We start from the raw sequence: 24,252 nt of genomic DNA, 5'->3' as shown, positions 1-24,252 counted from the left end.
GCTCTGCCCCCTCTCCCGTCCTCAGCAGGTTCTCAGCAGGTGACTCTGCTCCTGCTTGAGCGAACAGAAGCCAGCAGGGACCGAGTCCCACACTCACCACCTCACACCCACCTGCACCAGACCCTTTCCTCCCTCCCTCCCTGCGAGGTGGGGAGATGTGCTCTGTCTTTGTCTTGAGTGGTACCATTTCCTGCTTCCCTTTGACTGTTCTCCTTCAGGTTGTCCTCTTCGGTTGTACGTCGCTGGCTGTTCTTGTGCTGGCTGTTCCTCATCAGCCAGTTCTCGTGTTTAATTTGCTGTGTTTTAAAAAGGCCAGTCTCTGTGTCCCCCTCTGGGCTCCCAGCCCTTCTCTTCTGTCTACAGCTGACCTACCTGAGAGGTGGTCCGGTGGGCGGTGTGCTGTTGTCCCCCATTCTTTTCTTCCCTCCCTGCACAGTCCCTTCTCCTTCTTGGGCTTCATTTGCTGGAGAAGCACAGACCTGCCGTGATCCGGGCCGATGTGAACAGATGAGGAGTGTTCGTGTTTCAGCACATCCAACCCTGCACTTGTCTTCCCCAGCGTGTGTTCTGCCTTTTCCACACCTGGTCGCCGTGACAAGTGTCACCATCCACCCGTTTGTTCAGAGTGCGCACGTGGAGGTCACCCTCTTCCAGCAGATCTGACCAGTTGCCGGAGCAACCACAAGTGTCTTCTCTCTCAGACCTAGTGTCCCATTCTCCCTGCAGCTTCCGCGAGTGCAGGCCGCCTTCGGCTGCCTAGATATTCGAGTGACTTTCTCACTGGATGTTCCTCCCTCCTGTCTGGTCCCTCACACACTCTGACCTGGCGCTTCACCCTTCGGGGTTTGTCTTTGTCTTCACATGAGCCACGCTTCCTCTGCTCTTGGATGCATTTTCACCTTGTCCCCTGATCTCTGACCAGTTGAAAAGAGTCTTAATTCTTCATACTGACTCACCCCGCCTTTAACAAGGTCTGCCTTGGAAGCTTCCTTCCCCTTCTCCCTGCGGAGTCTCATTCCCCCTCAGTGGCTCCCATTGTCCCCTGAGATGCGGGCATGCTTGCTCCTGGGTCTGGTGTGTGCCCCTGCGCCACCACGTGCCCCCCCACACATGCCCTCCTCCTCGGCGGGCAACCCCCCTTTCCTCCAGGAGCTTCTCCATGCCCCTGTATGGTCAGGGGTCCCCTCTGTTCTTCCCCAGTCGTAGTATTGGGGAAGCTTCTTGTTTACTCGTCTGATTCCTCACAGCACTGTACTCTGTGAAGTCCTGGACCGGCTTTTCCTGCCCTGTCTGTCCTTCCCACACCTGGTCGCAGTGCCTAGCATATTCTAAGAATTCAATTTGTTGAATTAATGAATGCATAAGAGTTGTTCATTTTAAGTGAAGTTATTAAAAGTGATTGACTTTGGGCTAAAATATGGGACTTGAATTTCACAATTAACTTTTTCATGGTGAGTGGTGAAAATGTTTTGCCTCGTTTCATACTCTCGTTTTCCACCTTCATTTCAGAAAGGATCTAGGTCATGCACAAGTGATGGTGGATGAACTGTTTTCCTCCCACTCGGATGTGGGTTCCAACTGTGAGCTGGACGGAGCCATCGCCCAGATCAGTGCGGACCTGGTGGACGACTACCCAGCTTCCGACCCGCGGTGGGCGGAGTCTGTCCCCGAGGGTACGAACGGCCGGATGTTAAGGGTGTGGAGTGATCTGTTTTGAGAAGAACATTCTGGTTCTTTAGTTAAAAGTGTCTCAAAGCATTTGTGTGTGTGTGTGTGTGCGCGCGCATGTGTGTGCGTGCGTGTGTTTAAGTTTCTGAAGCAACTTAATGTTAATTCAATACTTTTTAAAAGGTTGTACCTTTTATAGATTTTGAGACGGGCTCCAAACAAACCTACATGACAGAGTGGAAACTTTGGGGCAAATCAGCTGGTTTTAGCTGAAGACTATTATTAATTAGCCCTACTTAATTGCCTCAACATTTTATTTCTGAAAGGCAGTTGATGTCATAGGGAGCATCTGGCACTCACTAGCCGGAGTTAAATGATCGTTTTGGCATAAGCACCGCGTTTGGCTAATAGAAACTGTGCGTTTCCCTAAGGGCTGCAGTGCGCAAAGCCCAGCATGTCGAGTGGGCACATCGTGTGTTCCTGCCTGATGCTTTCCCACCTGCCCCGGACCGCCCCTCTGACCCTTCCCCCTCAGCTCGGGGGCGCCTGGGGGCGCCCAGGAACCGGGAGCTGTCTCAGGCAGCCATTTCTTTTACTGGTTTCCTGCTCCTTAAGCTTGCTGAGCCTCATTAGAGATTCAGGAGGAAAATATCAGTGTGTACCTTCTTTCTTTGACCATTTTTTTTTTAACTGTCAAGCTTAGAATGATATAAATAAATGGTTAAACTAGTAATAATATTTTGTTTTGAATGAATATGGTATGAATTGTACCAGACTCTCAAAATTTTCTCTAAAATTTTTAAACTCTTGGGTAATATTTTAAATAATTGCATTGAAAGGTTGGTGTTTTCACCGTGGCTGGTGTGGCTCAGTGAATTGAACGCAAGCCTGCGAACCGAAAGGTCACCAGTTCGATTCCTGGTCAGGGCATGTGCCTGGGTTGCAGGCCAGGTTCCCAGTCCGGGGAATGAGAGGCAACGGATTGATGTTTTACTCCCTCCCTTTCCCAATATTTAAAAATAAATAAATCTTCTTTAAAAAATCTTGAATTTAAAAAAGCAAGGTTGGTGTTTGCATTTTGTGTAGAGTTTTCTTAACTTTTTATTTTAACAGCAGTAAATGCTATACACTCTGTATGTTACGTGTTTGACATTTGGTGGTTGTGTTTCAACAGAAGCACCAGGCTTTAGCAACACGTCACTGATTATCCTTCACCAGCTGGAAGACAAGATGAAAGCTCATTCTTTCCTCATGGACTTCATTCACCAAGTAAGCACCCCCGCCGGTGAGCAGGGCTCCCAGACACACGCCCTGCTGCCCCTGTCAGCTCCTTCCAGGACAGGCAGGAGGGACCTGACGGGCAGTTGACATTTTCTTTTCCAATTTAAAAGTAAGTTAGTTAAGTCTAGGGATTCATGGAGGCCTCTTCAAGTACAAAAAACTGCATTGAAAATAAAGTAAAAAAACAAATAATGTATTTCAGCAGAACCGTTGTTTTAGATTTTCATGTAACACCCTGTGGTAGCCTGCCTTTCATGCAGATTTCCTGTATCCTTTTATGTATAAAACGTGGGTGTTCATGAGTTTATTTCATATTATTAGACAGACAGTGAAGAGTAGTAAGATAGTAAAAATAGGATTTGTATCTGTGGATTTTTAATTTTGAACTGCCAGTAGAATCAAATTCTCATTTAAAGTATTTTTAAGGGAGAGTCCCATTTATATTGAGCCTAAACTAAAATTAGAAAATGTTTTGCTGCTAGACAGAATCGTTACATAAAGTCACCCATTTTTGCCGTCAGTAGTGGCCCCTATGTATGTGTCCAAATGACACACAGTTTGGCTCATTTCCACTCATTGTCTCGGCCAGAGACCTCCATTTATTCATTGACTCCCCTCTTTAGTGTTTTAGGTGGGTTCCAGATTAATCGGTGGGGAAAAGGTTTTTTCTCCTGATGTAATTGTTTAATTAGTAAAATGTGTCAGTATTAATCATTGATAGTTAACATTAACTATCAATACATAACAAACCACCCCAGAATGCAGGTGTATTCAAACAGTTCTTGGGCCGGGTGGTCCTGCTGCTGATTGCCCCTGGGACCAGTCCGTGAGCTACATTTAGGGGGGGCTGAGCTGGAAGGTCCCAAGCTGGTTGCCTGACTGGCAGCTGTGCTGGCTGGCAGCCAGGGCCACGTGGAGGTCCTTCCCTTGGCCGCTCTCCCCGCTTCAGGCTGGACTGTGGTCTCAGGGCAGCACCCTAGGGTATGCCTTAGAACCTGGAGCTCAGTGTCTCATCTCAAATGTCTTACGATGTCACTTCCACCAAAGCGACATGGGGTGAAGCAAGTCCTAAGGCCAGCCCAGATGAAAGGGATTGAGAAATTGATTGTTCCTCTTAGTGGGTGGAGGGGCCAAGTCACACACAAAGGTGTGTGTTCTGATGGGGGAGGAGTTCGTGGCCCCCGTACGCTGCACTGAGGATGCCGATTGGTCAGAGGTGAGAGCCCCACACGTGCGCCCTTGCGGCGTCCCTGGCACAGCCTCCCCGGCTTCAGAGACCCCGAGGAAGCCACATGGTTGGTGGTGGTGAGGTTCATTGCAAAGGAATGATCTGAAAATCCCTTTGGCCGTGCCTTTACATTACTTTGAATATTTAGAGCTTATTTCATTGAGGAATTTTCATTACTAATCCGGAAATAAAAGTCTCTTCTCATCAAGCCAACCTCGGCAGCAGCAGGGCCGTGGCTCCTTCCCTCCGGAGGGGTGGGAAAGGCCTGCGTATCGTGCCTGCAGCCAGCTGGTGCTGGGGGCAGCCTGTGATGTCACACAGACTCTGCAACAGCCGGCAGGGAGTTCTCGAGGGCCTCGTCTTCACCATGTGGCTAGAGTAAGGGGACCGTGGGGCCCTCCCTCACTGGCCAGGCAGGGACGCGGGGGCAGAGGCGGCAGCAGCGGTGTCCTCACTTAAAACTATACCTGCAGTGACTGAGGGAGCCAGGGGGCACCTTCAGATCAGGAACCGCCGTGAACTCTGAGTCCAGAGTGACCACTGGGCAGGTCGAGTGAATTCATACAACTCATTCATTGAAATACTCCGTAGTCGTGAAAAACAATGAGCAACATCTTAAGTTTTGTAAAAAAAAAAAAAATAGAATACTGTCAATATGAGGAACAGAACTGTGTATCCGTATGAGTCCTCTTGTGTTTTAAGAAGGTAACTCCTGACGTGCAAATACCGTAAAAACACACTGAGTTACGGGGGAAACTTAACCACAGCCACCGTCGGGTGAGGACGGGGCTGGGGGCTGCAGGCCCTTCCCTCTGTGCACCGTCTCGCTCTCACCACGCGCGCCGGTTACTCGTGTCAGTAGGATTCCCTGGGGGTTTGGATTGTCTTTGTTTCCTCTGTACTGTTCTGTGTTTAAAATAAGCCTCAGAATATTTAAAAAATCAGGTTGCTTATTATTGAAATGGATTATACTTAAACCGTGAAAGAGTTTTTATTATTTATGTCTGTCTCTTGGCTTCTCCATAGTTCAGGTTAATGCTTTATCAACAGAAAGCGTGGGAAAACTTCTAGAACCTAGTAACGGACCAGAATGAGCACCCAGCAAGTCAGGTGGGACCCGAAAGGATTAAATGCTCTCCCGCCTGCACCCCGTGCTCGCTTTCGGGTTCGGAAATCAGTTGTTGGGTGTGGAGCCTGCTAAGTAAACAGTCCACCAAGGTCTCAGATCTCGGGGAGGTGGTGGACACAGGTGGGAAAGAGTGATTTTACCGTTTTGATAACCATGAACAGTAATTTGAGAAATAAAATAGGCAGAGACAGCAGTAGAGGACAAGCTCTGGAGTGACCTGGCCTTAGAACTGGAATGCGTGTGTTTCTTACAGGCCTTAGCAGTCCTGGCTGAATTGGGCAGTGGGCGGGCGGGCGTGTGTTAGAAATAGCCAAAAGGAGAGGCAGCTGGAGGTCCCTTTGGGGGGCGAGTTGGCCCGGGACTCTACCCCACGTGCTTCTCTGGCGGAGAGGAAATAACTGCATTATTTCGTGCCACGGTAAAAGCTCTCCAAGCACGGGTCTGTGTCTGTCCTCACAGGTGGGCTTATTTGGACGTCTGCGCACCCTCCCAGTCAGAGGGATGCCCATGGCAACGCGGCTGCTGCTCTGCGAGCACGCGGAGAAGCTGTCGGCCGCCGTTGTGCTCAAGAACCACCACTCGCGGCTGCCTGACCTGGTGAACACTGCGATACTGATTGCGCTCAACAAAAGGGACTGCGACATCCCGTCCAGCCTGACGCCTGCAGACATCTTTTTTAGAGAGGTAAGACGGGTCCTCCGCCTTCCCTCGATGTGGCCCCTCAGCTGTGTCGTTTATACTCCAATTGTGCCCGAGCAGGGGAAAGGTTGAGGACAGAAGATCTCGTACATCGTCACTCAGAAAGTTTCGCCAAGCTGGCGCCTTCTCACAGCTTGCACGTTCGTCCCCCCTGGCCTGCACTCGGTGCTCCTTTGTCCCCTGGTCCACTTTTCCCCAGCAGGCTGCCAGCCACCCTTGCCTCTGGCTTCCTGTTTGGTTTGCGGAGGGTGAGGCACTGTCACAGGTCGGAGTGGCTGTTCCCCCAGCTTCCTTCCATCTCGGAGACCAAGGCTGCTATCTGGCTGCTCTCCCTGCGTTTCCAGTAACTGCTCCCTCCCGGTGCCCCTTTAGGCCTGGGCTTCATAGTGGTTCCCCCGTCGCCAGCTCGCCCTGCGTGCCACACTATCTTTTCTTGGTCCCCTTAATCCTGCCCTCGGTTCCTTAAACAGTCCCTTCACTAACCTCACCTCAGCTACCTGCTAGGATCCTGCTGTACACCTCACTTTTAAGACCAGGTTTATTTTCAGAGGAAAAGGAAACCCTGTGAACTTCAAAGGGAGAAAAGACTAAGATGCTGGCCATTACCTTACCTGCATGTGCTAATTAATGACAGAGAACAAGTAGAAATTACATATTTAATTAGTTGTTTTCTGTATAGGTGTGCTATTCTAAAAACGTTTCTGTTATGTCTAAAGAAGAGCAATTCTTCAAAGAAAGAAATTGGCAAGTGTATTAGTTCGGGTCATTTTAATTTATTAGTTTAACTCTTTAGTTTGGTGTCTTACACTGTAATGTCATTTGTAACCTGCTACTAAAAGGTGGCATTGAGCACTAGCAGCTGTAATAAACATTTCAGTTACCGTTGTCCATCGGTACCTGCAGGAAATTGCTTCCAGAAACCTCACCACCAACTCCAAAGTCCACAGATGCTGAGGCTTCTTAGGTTGAACGGCACAGTATTTGCTTATAGCCTGTGCGCACCGTCCTGTGTGCTTTAAGTCGTCTCTAGGTACTTTACAGTAATAACGAATTACTCATACTACCTAGTGCCACGTACTGTACATAGTTACACTGCATTGTTTAGGGAATAACGACAAGAAAAAAACAACGTCTGTACATGCTCAGCACAGCTGCGACCATGGTAGGCCTAATACGTCGTCCACGTCAGTGACAGTATAACATTTTTTTCCCAAATATTTTGGATCCTACAGATACAGAACCTGCAAATATGAAGGGTTGGCTGTATTTGGCATTTAAAAGAAAAAACCTATCTTGCAACAGTCCAGAGTTACCTTATTGAAAGACTTAATTATTTGGGCACGCTAACTTACAAGTTAGGATATTTGAACTTTCCTTGGTTTTTCCATTTATTTTCACCTTTGACTTCTTTTTCTCTGATGTATGAACTGAGGGTATGTACGACTTAACGGTGCAAGCCCACTGAGTAGATTCCAGGCAGTTGTAATTGCTGCCTGTTGCTGTCATTTTTGTCGACTGTGGTTGACTCGTCCCACTCCCTCAGGTGTCGCAGGTGGACACCATCTGCGAGTGTCTGCTGGAGCATGAGGAGCAGGTGCTGAAGGACACGTCTTTGGAGTCGGTCGAGTGGGCGGAGGTGGTGATCAATGTGAACACAATTCTCAAGGTACCGAAATGCAGCACTTTCCGCAGGGCCAGGGCCAGAGTGAAGAGGAAGTGGTTTCTGTGGGCCTACTCCGCATCACTCTTAATTTATAGGACGCTAGCCATTCGTTCATTCCGAGAAGTTAGAAAAGTTAAGTCATTGTATCAGTCAGTTAACAGCTGTTTTGAATATTTGCCTTGTGCATGTTAAAAGGTTCTGTAATCCCGAGGTGTGTCTGGTAGAAGAAGGATACACACACACACACACACACACACACACACACACACACACGTATATATCACTGTAAATGTGTTAACATTAACATACCTTTCTAAATAAGTGTCTGTTTAGTGTCAAAAGCTCACTACTTATAATATTAATTAAAATGTTCCATTTAATTTTAGCTAACATACTTTATAATGGACTTTTTGTTTTTGTTTTTTTACTGTGGTTACTACCATTTTCCAAAATTGGAGTTGTATTGTGGAGTTAAGCAAGTTTCAAATGCAGAAGGAGCCAAAACGTTGCCCCGCCAGATCTATATGAGGATTTTTTTCATGTTAATAGACTGATGCTTCGCGTTACCTTTAGAAACACTGGGATCAGCACTTTCTGCCTATGAAAACACATTTCATTGTTCTCCAGGACATGCTGCAAGCTGCTAGTCATTATCGGCAGAACAGACACTCGGTGTATGGAGGAGAGGAACCACTAGACAAAGAGCCGGAATATATTCCATGGACGGGTGAGGTTGCAGACACTGAGCCCAGATATGCTGATTTATTAGCAGTTAGTAAAAATATATTCTAGTGAGCCATCATGTTTGGAAGCTGTATTATTCCCCTAGTGCAGGTTTGTATGTGAAATGAAAAATAACTTTTAAGTCTATCTCCAAAAGGAGCAATTCTCTTGAAATTCACATTATTCCCTTGGAATGTGTAGGTCTCCGTGATTTACTTATTGAACCAATACCAACTACGCATCTGTGAGGTTTTAGTGCATGTAGTTATTCACAAAAGGAGGCCCCAGCCCTGGAGGTGTGCACTTTACATTGACTTAATACAAGAAAGTGGGTGGAGTAGCGTGGAAGGAATTCAGAAGGAAGGAAGGCTCATGTTTACCTGGCTTTGCTCAGGAAGTATCCGTGGAGAAGGTGGGGTTGGAGCAGGACAGAGAGGTGTCAGCTGAGCCCCTCTTTGGTTTCTGTTCCACAGTGGTGAAGGGGTAGAGTGTTTTGGCAGCTGGTCATCCCCCTGGCCGTTTCACAGCCCTTACTTCCCACATCACTTCGTGTGGTTTCGCAGCGACAAGCGGTCCTGCTGGCATCCGAACGGCAATCACGCGACAGCATGAGGTCGTGCTGAAGATGGTGTACCCCCAAGCCGACAGCAAACTCCGAAACATCCTGACAGAGCAGCTGGTCTCACTGATTGATTGCTTCCTGGACGGTTACACTTGTCAGCTGAAGTCCCTGGACAGATCCAGTGATCAAGAAAGATACAGCAATCTGGAGGTTGAATACTCACAGAAAAGATCAGAGCTCTTATCTCCTCTTCGTGAGTGCACGGTGTTCAGCTCGGGCTGCGGGTCTTTGCATTTGCAGAACAGCTGAAGGAGTCAGATCGTTAATGCAATGTGTTCAGTGTAACATCGTTAATCTGACTGTGCCAAGAATTTAGAGCACATACGTACAGCTTCTGTGTTTATTTGACCTAGTTTTCATTAGGATTAGGAGGGCTACTTTGTCGTGCTAGTACATGTGGGAAGGGAGCAGCAGCTGAGGTAGACAATGGTGAAGTGAGGGACTGAATTAGCATCTTTAGTGATTTTATATGGATTCTGAAACCAAATGCCAGTAACTGGAAAGGTTTCTATTCCATTAGTTATTTTTAGTTTATAATCCAAATAAAGGTAAAATTGCAAGTGTATTTTTCAATTACATTTCAAGTTTTTACTAATAAGATTTTTTTCCACTTGGTATCCTTTTCCACAGTCACACTAGGCCAGTACTCATGGGCTGCTTCGTTGGCAGAAAAGTACTGTGACTTTGATATCTTAGTACAGATGTGTGAGCTGACTGACAACCAGGCCAGGCTCCAGCGCTACATGACCCAGTTTGCGGACCAGGTAACAGACGGGGACGGAGGCAGTAGCCCCTGGGATAGGGCTCTACCATTTCAGACCTTCCGTGGGGTTTTTGGGAGATGATACAGTTCTTTTGTGGTTAACTTTGATACTGATTTGTATATTACGCATGTTTCTTTGTAAATTGGTAGTTTTTTATATGTGAATATTACTGAAAGGTTTCCTTGGGTATATGAATTTTGGTAGAGTTGTAAAACTTTGAATAGAAAATAGAACACAGGATGACACGTTTCAAAAGCCCCACGGTTGCTGTTTTTCCTGGTTTGGAATCATGCTTTTTTAACAGAGTTCCCATTCTCGCACTGTGCGGGTGAGTTTAAGTTGCTCTTTAGTGCCAGTTTATTCAGCCACTTGATTTTTATGTAGAAATTGGTCTTTTTTCCTTACTACAGAAAAATTGTAAAAAATTCAGAAAACCCCTAAAAACAAAAAGAAGATTTAAAAAATCACTTTTAAACTCCAGCATCCAGAGAGAACTGTTATAAACATTTGGCTTACATTCTAGGCTTCTTACTCTATGTTACTATAAACAAACATGTTTTATCAACTCTTTGTTTTATTGAATATATCACATTCATACATGAAATCAAGTATTCCACAACAACACTTTTTTCCCACAACATTTTAAAATAGTTTTAAAATCTCATGGAATGGATCTAACTTGTCTTATTTCATTAGCCTAATAGTTAGACAGGACTTAACTAGTATTTCATAGTAGCCCTAAACTAAATGGTTTCATGCCCATCAGTTTTATTCTTTTTATGGATTCTACTTTCCTGTTGACATTTTCCATTCATCTTTCATTGTTTATTTTATTTTCCCTAGTAATTATTGTAAAGTCCTCTTGTACCACAAATCTGATCATCCTGAAGTCTGTTTCTGTTGCCTGCTTAGCAGTCATATTTTTCTGCTTATGTCTTGTGATTCCTTTATTGTACTTTGGGTATTGTGAATAAAAGACCCATAAAGGTGGAAACCGATGCTTTTTTCCCACTGGGAGGCAGATCAGCAGGAAGGCCACCCAGTGTCACAGACAGGTAGGCTGGGGCTGCGTTGCAGCTTGTGGTGCGTTATTTCAGTTCCGGTTCCAAAGCCTGTGAGACTGATGTGTTCATTGCAGGATTCTCCCTCTAGGAGGCTCTCTCTCTTAGCCACCGTGGGTCTGCAGGGCATTTTCATCTTCCTCTCAGCCACTCCAGCATCCAGCAACCGCCCTGCAGGGGAAACTGGCTGGTCTGTGGGAGCCTCTGGAGTCTGGTTCATTGAGCCAGACTTCCATGTGGTAGACACAGAAGTCCACCCCTGAAAACCTCTCAGTCCCAGCGGGATAGGCTCGGCGCTGTCCCCGGACTCTGTAGTGATGGAGATGTTGCTTGCATGTGCTGTCCCAAAGGAGCCTTCTAGCCACGTGTGCACCGAGCACTTGGAATGTGGCTATGTGACCGACCTACTGAAATTTTAAATTGTAATTAAGTTTAAACAGCTACATGTGACACAGAATGTGTCTAGATTCTGTGTGATTTTGAACAAGATCTTTCTGAATCTGAATGTCTTCATTTGTCCTGTGAGGTGCTTCAATTAGGTGATTTTTGAGGATCCTACAATACAAGAAGTTAGTGTTAAGAACAAATCGTCCATTCTGTAGTCTGAGACCCTTGGAGGAAATTTAATGCTTTATTATCAGAAATGTATTTTTTAAAACTATTACTAAATAGTACTGGGTTCTTGGCTGTGTTACTTACAGAACTTTTCAGACTTCCTCTTTCGTTGGTATCTGGAGAAAGGGAAGAGAGGCAAATTGCTCTCTCAGCCCATTGCCCAGCACGGCCAGTTGGCGGATTTTCTGCAAGCTCATGAGCATCTCAGCTGGTTGCATGAAATTAACAGCCAAGAACTAGAAAAGGTAAGAAGGATTCAGTTATATGGAGCAGATTTAGGTAACTTTTTAGTTAGTTTTAATTTAGCTTTTAGTAATTAAAATATTATTTGTAAATTATTTTAAGTGTGGATCTCTTATCCACTCACATAATTTGAATATTTTTGATTTATGATAGTGTTGCCACTACCTCTAATACCTCAATTAAAAAATGTAGTCCACTGTGATTTAACTGTTAAGACAGTAAAATGAAGCACAAAGGTCTGATTAACGTGTAACTAACACTCGACCTTTTTTGTGGTATTTTCTTATAATAAAAATACTGAAATTATGAGTAAAAACAGTACTTACGTTAATTTCAAAGTTTTTGACAGGATGTTGAGGTGAATATATAATTGTCATAGAGCAAATGCTTTATACGTGTCCCTTCCCAGTAATTAGTGTGGGTGGTTGATATTTTATGGTAAAATTGCTTTCCCATATATACAGCACTCATCGGTTTTACGGTTTGCTGATACTAACTTGATCTTTCATTGATGTAGCTGAGGGGTAGGGAAGTTTGAGGTGCATTACTGTCTGTGTCAACTTGAATTGGCAGCCGGGGTCGTGTCCCAGTGTTCATATGTTGTCTGTCGTAGGCCCATGCAACGCTACTGGGCTTGGCGAACTCGGAAACCCGCTATTTTGCAAAGAAAAAAACCCTTCTCGGCTTGAGTAAACTGGCTGCATTAGCTTCAGACTTTTCAGAAGATACACTGCAAGAAAAAATTGAAGGTAAAAAAGAACTTCAACAAGGAGACATATAAATCGGTCATGCTGTCTGCGGAGTCTTACCGCACATTTCTTTGTTGTCTCACGGGGCCCATCCAAAAGGGGACCCCTCTTTCCTTTAAGAGGGGCGCTTCCCACTCACTGTCCTTAGGTAGTGGTTCAGGTGCACACTGGGATTGTCTCTTCAGGGAGAAGCAACTTGTACTTCAAATCATTTCTAGAGGATGAATTTAAATGATTTGCACACAGCACTCTGATTATACCCTTAGCAACTCATTCTAAGGAGAAGAACAGCAAAGAGCTCTTGACCTTCACTCCAGGGTTTGTTGTAGGTAGCGGTCCTTCTGAAGTGCTTGGTTTCAAGGTCACAACTTTTCAATGTCATAATTGTGAAACTACTGTGTATATTGTAGATTGAGAAAAGGGTCAAATATACTAGTCTTGAGAACCAAGGAGAAGGGAGATACAAAGATACAGAGAGGGGTGGATTTGGCTGCTGCCCTGGGACCACTGTGCTTTCTGGGCTGGGCGGCAGCCCTTAGCCCTTTCCTGACGATCCAGCACGTTCTCCCGGGCAAGGCCAGGTTTCGGGGCTGCAGCCGGGGTGGTTTATGGCAAGAAAAGGCAACTTGTCCTTGAGAGAGAACCATTGCTACTTACAAGGTTCAGCAGATGACCATCCAGGTTCTGTTTTTCCTGGAATGTACTCCTGGTGTCTTTTAAATAGATCGCTTTCATTAGTGAACGAAGTCAGACTGGATGACTGCTGGGAAGAAGGGCCCTACTGAGGTACCACACAGTGGGCGGGGATGCGGGGGCCTGTGCTGTGCCACGTCTCTGGGCAGCAGGGCAGGCGTCCTCCCCTCCCCTCTCCCCTTTGACCAGCTCCGGTTGCTGCGATAAGTCAGATGACTTGGAGCAGACACTGAATATGCGTGACCATAATCAGGAGTCAAGAATAAGCAGAATTGAAACTCTAAGATCATTGAATAGTGATGGCATTATCTCTAGATACACTCCTTTTTCTTCTTACATTCAGACCTTTATGAAGGGCAAAAATAAAACCTGCTCCCCCCCACCCCGCTGTCGTTCTGCATTCCAGACATGGCCGAGCAGGAGCGCTTTCTGCTGCACCAGGAGACCCTGCCGGAGCAGCTGCTAGCGGAGAAGCAGCTCAGCCTGAGCGCGATGCCGGTCCTGACCGCAGCACAGCTCATCCACGTAGGTGCACCGCTTCTGACTCTCGAGCACCCTCGGGGGGTCCTGGGCCAGGCAGTGTAGTTTCCAAGAGTAGTCATCTTTCCTGCTCCTGGTAACTCCCCCTGGGATGAGCTGTTAGAAGCTGCTGGGGAGCAGGGAGCCCGTGAGCGGAAAGCAGCGAGCAGCCTCTGCCTGCCCGTGAACCTTACCCCTAAAGGTGCTTGTCCAGTTGGCCAGGAGGGGCTCCTCGTGTGCTGCTCTCTCGGTGTGGGACCCGTGTGCGCCCTGGGGTGCGCTGCAGGCCTGTCAGAAAGATGCTTTCAGGGCCTGCGCTTTGGTGGCCTGTAACTGCCACCCTCTCCCTTTTCCTCTGAAACGTAACCCACTCATCCCTAAGGGCATCGCTCGATTGCAGGCCACGGCCTAGAAAGGAGTTTGGTGGTCGTGCGCACTTATAACTTCAACTCTACTTACTCCTTTCAAGAAGGCATTTCAAATGCAAGAACAACGTCAAAGGGTTACCTTGAATTTGCTCTAGTTGTATTAAAAAGAAGACAATTCAAAAACACATAGCTTTAGCTATTATTAGTGATCCTTCTTATAATGGAGCTCACAATGGCCTCTCCTGATACAGCATATTTAATTCGGCAATCCAAGATGCTGTGTTGGTGTCACTCACCTTTGGTTTCTGTGTCGGTAGGAAGGAGGGAGGAGCGCCATTTCCGTCTGATGCACCGTTGACTTTAGTACCACGTTGCACCCTCAGAGATGTTAGCATCGGGGGGGAGGGTGTTCAGAGACAGGGAGATAAAGTACTGCTTTTCAAGAGTTGTAAGGAAATGAAACATAAATGGCTTTTTTTCCTGAAATGGTTTGAATATTTGCTGTTGAAGGATTATATACAGCATTTTTAAATGAAGGTTGTTATAAGAAAATAGGAAAATTCAGCAATATTTTTAATAAGGCAAGCATTTTTCTGATTATAAAATCATAGGAAACTTGCAGGATACAGAAACGAATATCCAGTCCGCTGTGGTCTAACCAGCCAGGACAACTGTTGGTAACAGTGCCGTGTGTTTTCTTACCTTTGAAGTAAACCTCAGACCAGCTGCGTGCTGTATCATAGACCTCGATTTTCAAAACTGTTTGAAAGGGCCACATTTCAGAGGCATTGCTTTAGAAGTTCAAGGACAGCAATGAGTTGCAAGGAGTATGCTTTTTGGAAGACTAAAATGTATATACTGCCTTGAACCTAATGATACAAATTTACCAGCATTTTAAAACTATGTATATGTATATGTGGGTGGGTGTGTATATACACCAAGTTATTCAAATTAATTACTGATTGAACGTATGCATGTTTTAAAGATTACTGTGAGGTTGATGGAGTGTCATTTGCAAATCGACACTGTCCTTTACTCTAAAAGTACTGATAATTTGATAGACAGTGACTTCTTTTCTCCCTAAATTTCTCTAGTCTCCCTTATGTCTTTACTTAAACTTGTCCTCACCCTTACTTTAACTTGCTGTAGCTATATATCTGTGAAGAAAACAGAAGAGCTAATGAATATGATTTTAAGAAAGCTTTGGACCTGCTGGAATATATTGATGAGGTAAGTAAATTCATTTGAGATGCTCACAGGCAGGCATCACGTTTATATAGGGTTTTCTGTAGAACTGAATACATAATAGCTCTGGCTAATGTAGCTCAGTGGACTGAGTGCCGGCCACCGAACCAAAAGGTTGCTGGTTCAATTCCCAGTCAGGGCACATGCCTGGGTTGCTGGCCAGGTCCCCAGTTGGAGGCATGTGAGAGGCAACTGATCAATGTATTTCTCACAGATGGATGTTTGTCTTCCTCTCTTTCTCCCTGCCTTCCTCTCTCTAAAAAATACACCCCCCCCAAAAAAAAAAGCTGTTAATACATAAAGTAAGAAAAACATACCTCTTTTAGCCAGTCATGAAAAACACTGTCCTCTTGCGCTGCCCCTGACTCTTGGATTGTGTTCAGAAGAGCTGCCAGGAGATTTCGCTTCCTGATAATCCTCACACGTTCCCAGGCGTCTTCTTTCTGTGCACAGATAAAAAACGTTGCTTTTCAAAGTGCCGAGGTTTTTTTTCTCTTTCATTTATTAAGTCATTGTTAGTTCCTCAATTTGTGTTGCTTTATCAATTTGTTCTTGACAGTGTTCACCCTAAGAAAACCTGTTCCTCAGCTTTTGGGGAGAAGGATTCTAATGAGATTTCAGTAGGATAAGTAGTTGGTCTTGCAACTGAAAGTCGTTTGGTCGATTTTAAAAACAGCCATTTGGAATAATATGGATGGATCTTGAGACTATGATGCTAAGCAAAACAAGTCAGAAAAAGTCAAGAACCATATGATTTCACTCATATGTGGGATGTAAAACGGAGAGCAACATATGAACAAAGAAGACAGACAGAAACTCCCAGACACAGACAGCAGTGTGGGGGCCACCAGAGGGGAGGCGGAAGGATTGACTTTGGGTGGTGGGCTCACAGTGCGGTGTACAGATGATGTATCGGAATGGAAACCTATATAATCTTATTAGCCAATGTCACCCCCAATAAATTTAATTATAAAAAAGAAAAAGACAAGTTTTTTAAAAAGAAAATAAGTCAGCGTTTTAGCTTTTACATTCCCTTGTTTAATGTCTTAACCCTCTCAAGGTTTCTGATAAAATTCTATTACCAAAGAATAATCAGAAATTAATTCACAAACTTAATTATCTTACTCTTTCTAGTATTAATATTTTAAAGGCAATTTTTTTAAATTATGAACTAAGGTAGTAATTATGAAGAATTAGGAGTTGACATAAGTCAAATGTGAACATGTATTTTAAAAAGATCTTAATGAAGATGTTTTTTGTCTTGCTGTGAAGGAGGAAGATATAAATATAAATGATCTGAAACTGGAAATCCTTTGCAAAGCTCTTCAGAGAGATAAGTAAGTTCTCACAGCGTGAACCTAAGATCCGATTTGGGGAAAGCACTCTGTTAGGTCATAGATCACATAGTTTTGTAATCTCGTTGCATAATAACATAACTAATGTGTAATGAGAAATTTAGCGGTTGTATTGTGATCTAAAATTTTTCATTCAGTAATTAAGGAATTTGCTTAAGGACTTTATTTCTAATTTTGAAGTTCTGACTGTTTGCCTGGAAAGATACGTGTTTTTATTTTCACAGAAGTATGGTCACTTCTACCCAACAAGACTTGAGGCTGCTTTTTTTTTTAACAGCAAATGATTACAGTCGGAGGGTCAAGCCCTCCCCTAGACCTCAGGGGCCCCCGTCCTGCGGAGGAGGCGCTGTGTCCGGGCCTGGTGGGGGGGGTGGGGGCGGAGAAAGGCTGAGAGCGATCGGTCGTGGCCGTAGATTGTTTCCGGGGAAGGGGGTGTACAGAGAGTTCGACTTGGGGGCTGAAAGCCTCCCCACACGCAGTTTTCCTTTCTCCTGTGGTGTTGGGGAGGTGCAGCCGGACTGTTTTTACTAAAGCATCTCCCATCTGACCACTCCCAGACAGTTGAAATTGTTGTTAAATTTGGTTTGGGAGGTCACGCTCTGAGGCATCCAGCTCCGCCTACTTGAATCTCCTTCCTGATCATAACTAGAGACGCTGTCATCGGACTGGAATTCCTGGCTCCCGGTTTACCGTGTGGGATACTATAGCCATCCGTTGCTACAAAGCAGTGGTTCTGGTCATTTGGATTTTCACAGTAGAAAATTCAACTAGATAAAGCAAAGTTACACAGCAGACACTGGTTACCTAGTTTTACTTTCATAAAAAAACAATACGTTCTCTAATGTATTGTCACTATTACCTGTGCCCCAAAAGATTGTACTTTGGGTCCTTACTAGGTTCATTACTTTTGTGCAGAAATTCATTGGGGAAGATATGTCACTGCTTGGTTTTGACACCAAATACATAATGGTTATATTTGGTGCGTAGCTGCCTAAGTGTAACATCTTATGTCCAATGTAAACACTACGTATAGGCTTAAAGCTGCCTCGTTTAAATAATTTAAAACACTGTATCTCAAAGGCCAGGGTTTGCCTGACCCATGTGCCCCGCCCACACAAACCGGGGTAGCAAACAGCCGTCCTTTATTTCAGTCACATCCGCGGTTTCGTTCCCCCCTTGTGCCGATTTTGTTTCCTAGCTGGTCCAGCTCAGACGGTAAAGATGATCCGATTGAAGTGTCCAAAGACAGCATATTTGTGAAAATCTTACAGAAACTTTTAAAAGATGGTAAGTGGTTTGTTAATGCTGGAAATTACATTAGTCCCCAGTTTTAGAGATTTCAGAATAATAGGGATTTGCCAAGGTGTCAGATGCCAGGGAGATTTAAGATTAAATGATAACATATTTGGAACTAGATCAATTCGAATTAAGGAGGGACTTTTTTCCTTCCTCTCCAACTGGGGCGGCCCGTGTCAGGCGGAGTCTCCACGCTCCTGGGTCCTGTGGGCCTGCCCCTCGCTGGTGTCCGCTGGTGCTGACGGGCGAGGGAGGGGCTTGCGCGCTGGCTGCGACACTGACCACCTGTGCGCTGGCCTCTCGTTGTCAGTGTCGCGGTGTCCTCTATTTCCAGTGCGCTCTTGGGAAGATCAAAAACTCCACATGAGAGACAAACTTTTTAGGTGTATCGCCTACTAAACCGACCATGTTATACTTAAGAACAAATTACAAAATGGTGGGGTTTTTTTGCACATTGTGCTCCGAAACTCACTTTCGGAACAAAATAAAAAGAAATGAGAAGGGACTATGTTTTGCATTTGTTTCGTGCCTAAAGCAGCGAGCAAAATTCCATCTGCTGTTCCAAACACAGATGAGTAAGTCCCTGGCTGGTGTGGCTCAGTGGATTGAGCGCGGGCCTGCAAACCAAAGGATCGCAGTTCGATTCCCAGTCAGGGCACATGCCTGGATTGCAGGCCAGGTCCCCAGTGGGGGACACATGAGAGCCAACCATACATTGATGTTTTTCTCCCTCTCTTTCTCCTTCCCTCCCCCCTCTCTAAAAATAAGTAAATAAAATTTTTTTAAATATGATTTTCGAGAATTTCATGGTAATGTAACAAATTATAAAACATTGTCTTACTAATGTAAAACTTCTTGTCCAGGTTTTTTTTATCAAATGAAAAAATTGCATGTATTCTCTTGAAACTGCCCGGATCTCACTTCAAGCAGTCCATTCAGTGAGGGCTCGCAGCCCCCAGCTCTGCGGAGGGCAGTGGGGAAACAGCCCTCCCACCTCCTTGAATACACAGCCAGCTTTCGTGAAAGTGTTTCTCCTAAATTACTTGGGAGAAATTTCTTCTAAATTTCTCCTAAATTACTTGGTTGTTTGAAGTACTTGGTTTTGAGTGATTATTAGTTTAAAACAAGAAAAAACTTCCACATTGGAGGAATGACTTAAGCTGTGGGGGGAAAAGATTTCGGGACTTTGTATTAAAGACTTTAAATAGAGTGGCTTTTTGGCCACTAGGGGGAGAACCACTCAAGCAGCCTCCTCCGAGAGTGTCCTCCAGTTAGACTGGCATCTGTGTTGGACAGATGGGAGGGGCTCCCAGCAGCGTTTCCCAACAGCAGAGTGGCGTTACAGTTTAAATAGAAGCACAGGTGTTTTCGCCGTCAATCATCCTAGTTCCTTTTTCATGACAGTAAAAAATGACTTTCTGTGTTTGTGTCTCTAGGCATTCAGCTCAGTGAATACCTGCCCGAGGTGAAGGACCTACTCCAAGCAGAGCAGCTTGGAAGCTTAAAGTCCAATCCTTACTTTGAGTTTGTTTTGAAAGCAAATTATGAATATTATGTCCAGGGACAAGTGTGACTTTTTCTCAAAATGGTCATTGTTGCTGGGAATTCGTATACCCTGTTATAAAAATATTGGGCCTTAAACACGTAGCAGTTTGTACAGTTTTATAACATGTTTTGCTGAGTTTTTTGTACTTTATTTGAAAGCTGCTACAAAACAGCCATGCAACAATTGTTTTGGTTTTTGTTACATGAAGTTTTCTCTCCTCTTTTTCATCTGAAATTTATCGGTTGCTGTCCCCGTGTGCGATACCCACTCTCTGTCATCCCCTGCACCCCGGGTTCTGCAGCTGCCGTCCTGGTTCTTGCTACTTGTACGCTTGTGTGACTTGTTGCCTCCGTTCCCGGAGCGCTAAAAATGCGGAGATCGCACTGGATCACCCCTGAGACTGTGTCACTTGGGACACTGCACACTGAGGAGAGCCTGGGGTGTCCGGTGTCTGTTTGGCCGAGAGCCAGTGCGAGACACCTGGTAGGACAACGGTCAGATGTTGCCAACTTACAAGTACAGTGTCGCAGAAGGAAATGACCAGAGCGGGCCAGACTCATATGAGCGGGGTAACCGATTGACTCTGTAGTTTCATCTGCTTAAATAAGTTTTAATGAAAGCATTGTACTGAATAAAACATTTGTGTGGCTTTCTTTTTTTATTTTTTAAAATTGACTTTTTTTTAAAGAGAGAGAAACATTAGTTTGTCATACCACTTATTCACGTATTCATTGGTTGCTTCCTCTATGTGCTCTGACCAGGAATCGAACCTGCAACCTTGGCGTATTGGGATGACGGTCTAACCAAATGAACTTCCCTGTCAGGGCCTGTGTGACTTTCTTTATACTGTTGGTATTCGTTATAATCTTTTAATGGAGGAATTCAGTCAGCTTCATGTATTTCTGAAATAATTTCCACCGGATTCCACCTTTTCCGCCATCTGTCTAGCTGATACGAAGCATGTGTGTTGCCAGAAACCGTTACAGATTTTTCTTAATGTGGCAGCTGACTGACCTGAAAAGTAGCGGTTCTCAAGCCTCTTTCTCTTGACCAAGATTGTCCCTCAGTTTCTGTCCGGCTTTAAATAAAGAGCAGAGATGGGCAGGGTGTGGCTGGCCTGTTCACTCTTCTGCCCAGTTGCAGGGGCACGGAAGGACTTGCTCCAACAACTGAAAGGACAGAAGCCAGACGAGATGACAAGAGTGCAGTTCCTGGTGCCACAGTGCACAGCCATCGTGCCCTCTCCTTCGAGCGTGGCCACAAGAACCACCGAATGGAGCCGGTTACTTTAATCATCACAGGAAGGATGACAACAGCCTGCTGCCTCTGTGGCTTGTGTGTCAGGGCAGTGTCGGGGACAAAGCAATGGATGTGCAGCCAAGTTAGGGAAGGGGACTAGTCAGATAGCAGACGAGACGCGACAGCCATTGGGAAGTCGGGCTGAGGTTGACAGCCATTGGGAAGTCGGTTCCGAATGACTGTTCTAACTTAGAACTTGTTGGACAGCATGGCCTGTATCACAGGATTATTGACTTTTGTATGAACTGAGAAACAATGGAAATTATAAAGGTGAGCTGTTTTCTGAGTAAAGAAACTGGACTGATGTGGGAAAGGTCTTGCTCATTCCTGTCTTGAGCGCACACGTCGGGGCTGGGACTAAGGCTGGCTGCCTTTCTGATGGAGAGGAGCAGGCTCTGTGAAGGGTGACAGCCGGGCCGTAGGCGGAACCTAAGTGACTTGGTGAAGCCCGCGGTGCAGTGAGAGGCTGCTGACCCCTCCGTTGCAGGGGTGTTTTTGAAGGACGCTTTAAAAACTGGGTGGGTTTCTTGTTTGCTTGTTTGCTTTGGGTCTGGATCCTGTTTTCCAGTGTCCTGAGCCCAGTGGGAGTCAGGTGTGCAGCTCCATCTTTTGGAGGTGGGTCATCTCCAGTCACTCCACTGGAAGGAAAGCCACCACAGGGACATTGCACTTGCTTCTCACTCTTCTCTGACCTGACACTCGTACACCTTGAGGCTGGGTAACTACAGGTATATAGAGGCATAAATAGTTTAGCCATACCTTCTTTCTTAGTCCTAGACATTTTATTGGGGAAGTGCCTGTGGGGAAAATAGCTGTACATATTCTGATGTGAATATGCTCATTAAATACCAAAGTGTATTTGTAGGAAATCTCATGTGATTCTAACAAAAAAATAGTGTAGAAAATGTTAAGCCTATTTTTTTCAAGTATACGGAAGAAAATAAACCCCTGTGATTCCACCAACAAAAAGCCATTGGCCATTTTGAAATCTTTCTCAGACTGTTTGGGACAGTGCATGCTGCTGTGTTCTGTGACCCGCTGCTTTCGATGTGGGATGCTGTGGGCATTTCTATGTGTCCATCATCTAGTGCGGCCAGCCCTCACTCGCTGCTGATACGCTCGGACCAGCAGTGGAACGACATGTAATGAAGCCAATTTCAAACAATGTTATTTGAGGACCTGCTGCAACCTGGTGGTTTTGTTAGCATTCCTCCTCAGGGGCCTCCCACTCTGCCCCTCCCCCCCCGTGAATGTTTAATGCTACAAGGACACTGTGTGTCTTTAGGTATCATGGCCCTTCGAGGCCACAAGTCATTGTACTAGCTAAGGTTTTTTTCACTCCTGCCAAGAGCCAATTTCCCCCCTTTTGAGAATGCGTGTCTTCGATATTTGAGACAGTTTTTAATGGTCGCATGGCACCTACTGTGTGGCTGGCTGTGCCACTGCTGACCAGTTTTCTCTCTCTCAGTCTTAAAACACTTGGGTTAATGGGGGAAAACATTTGGGTTTGGGTTTGTTTTACTATTTTTAAATAATACTGCAATAAATCTTGGTGCGGTCCAAGTATGTTTGAAGTTGGATGTACTCTTCCTGTTGTCTGCAGTGATGTTGATGTGCGTTTAGTGAACAGATCTAATAATTTTTCATGTGTTTTGCTAGCCTCTCAGCTCCTCCAGACAGAAGAAAAAAGATGTTGCACCACTTGTTTATGGTTCAGGTGGTTGCCTGGTTTTGATCTTCCAATCAGTCTTAGGGAGTAGGTGGTGTCCTGAGCTGAGAATGCTGAGTCTTTCTGGAATGTCTGGAAGCGGCCTGTCCAAGGTCACAGAGCCAGTCAGTAAAGCCACCCAGGTATGCTTTACTCCACAGTGCAAGCTTTTAACCGGTTCATTATACCGGGTGTAATAAGAATGTGGGGGTGGGGATGAGGAGAGAGGACAGCTTTAAAGGAGTCGTTTGGGCCCTTAGAGATGGCCTGGGCAGAGCAAGGCCCAGAGTGAGAAGTCCGGCAGCAGAAAACTGAAGCCCTCTCCACGGACCGTCCGGTAGGCCTGACCTTTCAGCTGTGTGGCCGGTGAGGAGGATCAGAATGGCGTTTTGTTCATCCACCTGCTCCAGCATCCAGGAAGGTGCCAGCCAGCCCTTCCCTGTTCTGTCTGAGGCAGTAGATGGGAGTTGCGGAGGGAGCTGCTTTCGATGTGGGATGCTGGCTTTCGATGCTGGGATGTGGGATGCTGACTTCATTGCAGGGCTGCTTCTGCCCTTTGTTGGGGAAGACCCCCGGATGGCCTCAGGTCTCTCCAGAACTGTACCAAGTGCTGGGGAAGAGCAAAGGGAGGGAGAAAGCAGTCCTTGCCCTGATCACTCACGACCAGGCCTCCCCTGCTGCTGTGAGGACCTGGGACATGTCTAACTGAGCCTCGGTTTCCTTATTTTCAAAACCAGAGTGAACAGGGACTATATTTACCTCAGCAGCACTCACCTACCCGGTGAGAGCACAGGGCTGGTGTGTCCCCCAAGGCGTACATGTGTGGGGAGGGCTCTCCACCTGCTCCTGAGGCTGATGGGAATTCCGCAAAACCAGAATGGGACCAAGCAGCCCTGTAGTGACTGGAGAGATGGTTGAAGCCATCCAGCTGGGGGGGCAGAGAGCAGACATGTGGTCCCATGTTCTCAGGACCTGTCGCAGTACTTGCAAACCTCCTGTAGCTGTGTTTTACTCACAGCCTTTAACGTGCATTTGAATTTCATGGCCTGAGCTTAGAAAAGCTTGCTACACGAGGGATGAGAGTTGCCCTCAGCTAGAGGCTTGGAAAATATTAACCCCATTCCCCTTTAAAATGTCAACAAATGATTAGGCACCTACTGAATTACAGCACATTTCTTCCCACTGTTAAGGGCAAAATTGGAGTTAATCCCCTTCTTTTCCTAGTGTCGCCACTGCCCAGGACAGAGGTGTTAGAAATGAAGTGTGGTTTTGCCCTGGCTGGTGTAGCTCAGTGGATTGAGTGCGGGCCTGCGAACCAGACAATTGCAGTTCGATTCCCAGTCAGGGCACGTGCCTGGGTTGCAGGCCAGTTCCCGGCAGGGGACACACCAGAGGCAACCATAGATTGATATTTCTCTCCCTTTCTCCTTCCCTTCCTCTCTAAAGGTAAATAAATAAAATCTTAAACAAAAACGAACTGTGGTTTTGTCTATTCATTCCTTCTCCAAAATTGAGAAGACTAAACAGAAATGAGGGTAGCCGTTGACTGACACCCCCTCACACTCACTGCCATAGGGCCTGTCCTAACCCAACTTCGTATCCTTCCATCGGCTTTGATCATTGGTGCCCCCATGTGGGCTACAGACGGGTCCATGTGCGTTGTAGCTCCCAGGGGCGTCCACACCTGTCCCTTCGGAGTCCTACCACCCAGTGGGAATTGCAGCTATTCTGGGAACACTTGGGCACGTCAGAAAAATGAATGATCCCATTCTGATGTG

The 24,252-nt window shown here is 45.8% G+C and overlaps 1 protein-coding gene across 1 annotated transcript in view; it reads left to right on the top strand.

Moving 5' to 3' along the window:
• Nucleotides 1-19,624, top strand: part of NUP133 (nucleoporin 133) — a 37,101-nt gene extending 17,477 nt beyond the window's left edge. The window contains exons 13-26 of the mRNA XM_037069410.1: nucleotides 1,510-1,673; nucleotides 2,843-2,937; nucleotides 5,766-5,990; nucleotides 7,549-7,671; nucleotides 8,296-8,395; nucleotides 8,955-9,206; nucleotides 9,644-9,777; nucleotides 11,540-11,698; nucleotides 12,310-12,445; nucleotides 13,545-13,663; nucleotides 15,175-15,255; nucleotides 16,543-16,607; nucleotides 17,824-17,912; nucleotides 19,358-19,624. Of these exons, the coding sequence (XP_036925305.1) occupies nucleotides 1,510-1,673; nucleotides 2,843-2,937; nucleotides 5,766-5,990; nucleotides 7,549-7,671; nucleotides 8,296-8,395; nucleotides 8,955-9,206; nucleotides 9,644-9,777; nucleotides 11,540-11,698; nucleotides 12,310-12,445; nucleotides 13,545-13,663; nucleotides 15,175-15,255; nucleotides 16,543-16,607; nucleotides 17,824-17,912; nucleotides 19,358-19,494 (1,879 nt within the window). The 3' untranslated portion in view covers nucleotides 19,495-19,624. The remainder of the gene's footprint in view (nucleotides 1-1,509; nucleotides 1,674-2,842; nucleotides 2,938-5,765; nucleotides 5,991-7,548; nucleotides 7,672-8,295; nucleotides 8,396-8,954; nucleotides 9,207-9,643; nucleotides 9,778-11,539; nucleotides 11,699-12,309; nucleotides 12,446-13,544; nucleotides 13,664-15,174; nucleotides 15,256-16,542; nucleotides 16,608-17,823; nucleotides 17,913-19,357) is intronic.
• Nucleotides 19,625-24,252: the final 4,628 nt, after the last annotated feature.

Source organism: Sturnira hondurensis, unplaced genomic scaffold, assembly GCF_014824575.4.
Source record: "Sturnira hondurensis isolate 20B ecotype Veracruz unplaced genomic scaffold, ASM1482457v3 Scaffold0018525, whole genome shotgun sequence".
In the NCBI taxonomy this organism is placed as follows: domain Eukaryota; kingdom Metazoa; phylum Chordata; class Mammalia; order Chiroptera; family Phyllostomidae; genus Sturnira; species Sturnira hondurensis.
This window is presented reverse-complemented; position numbering and strand designations above follow the sequence as displayed.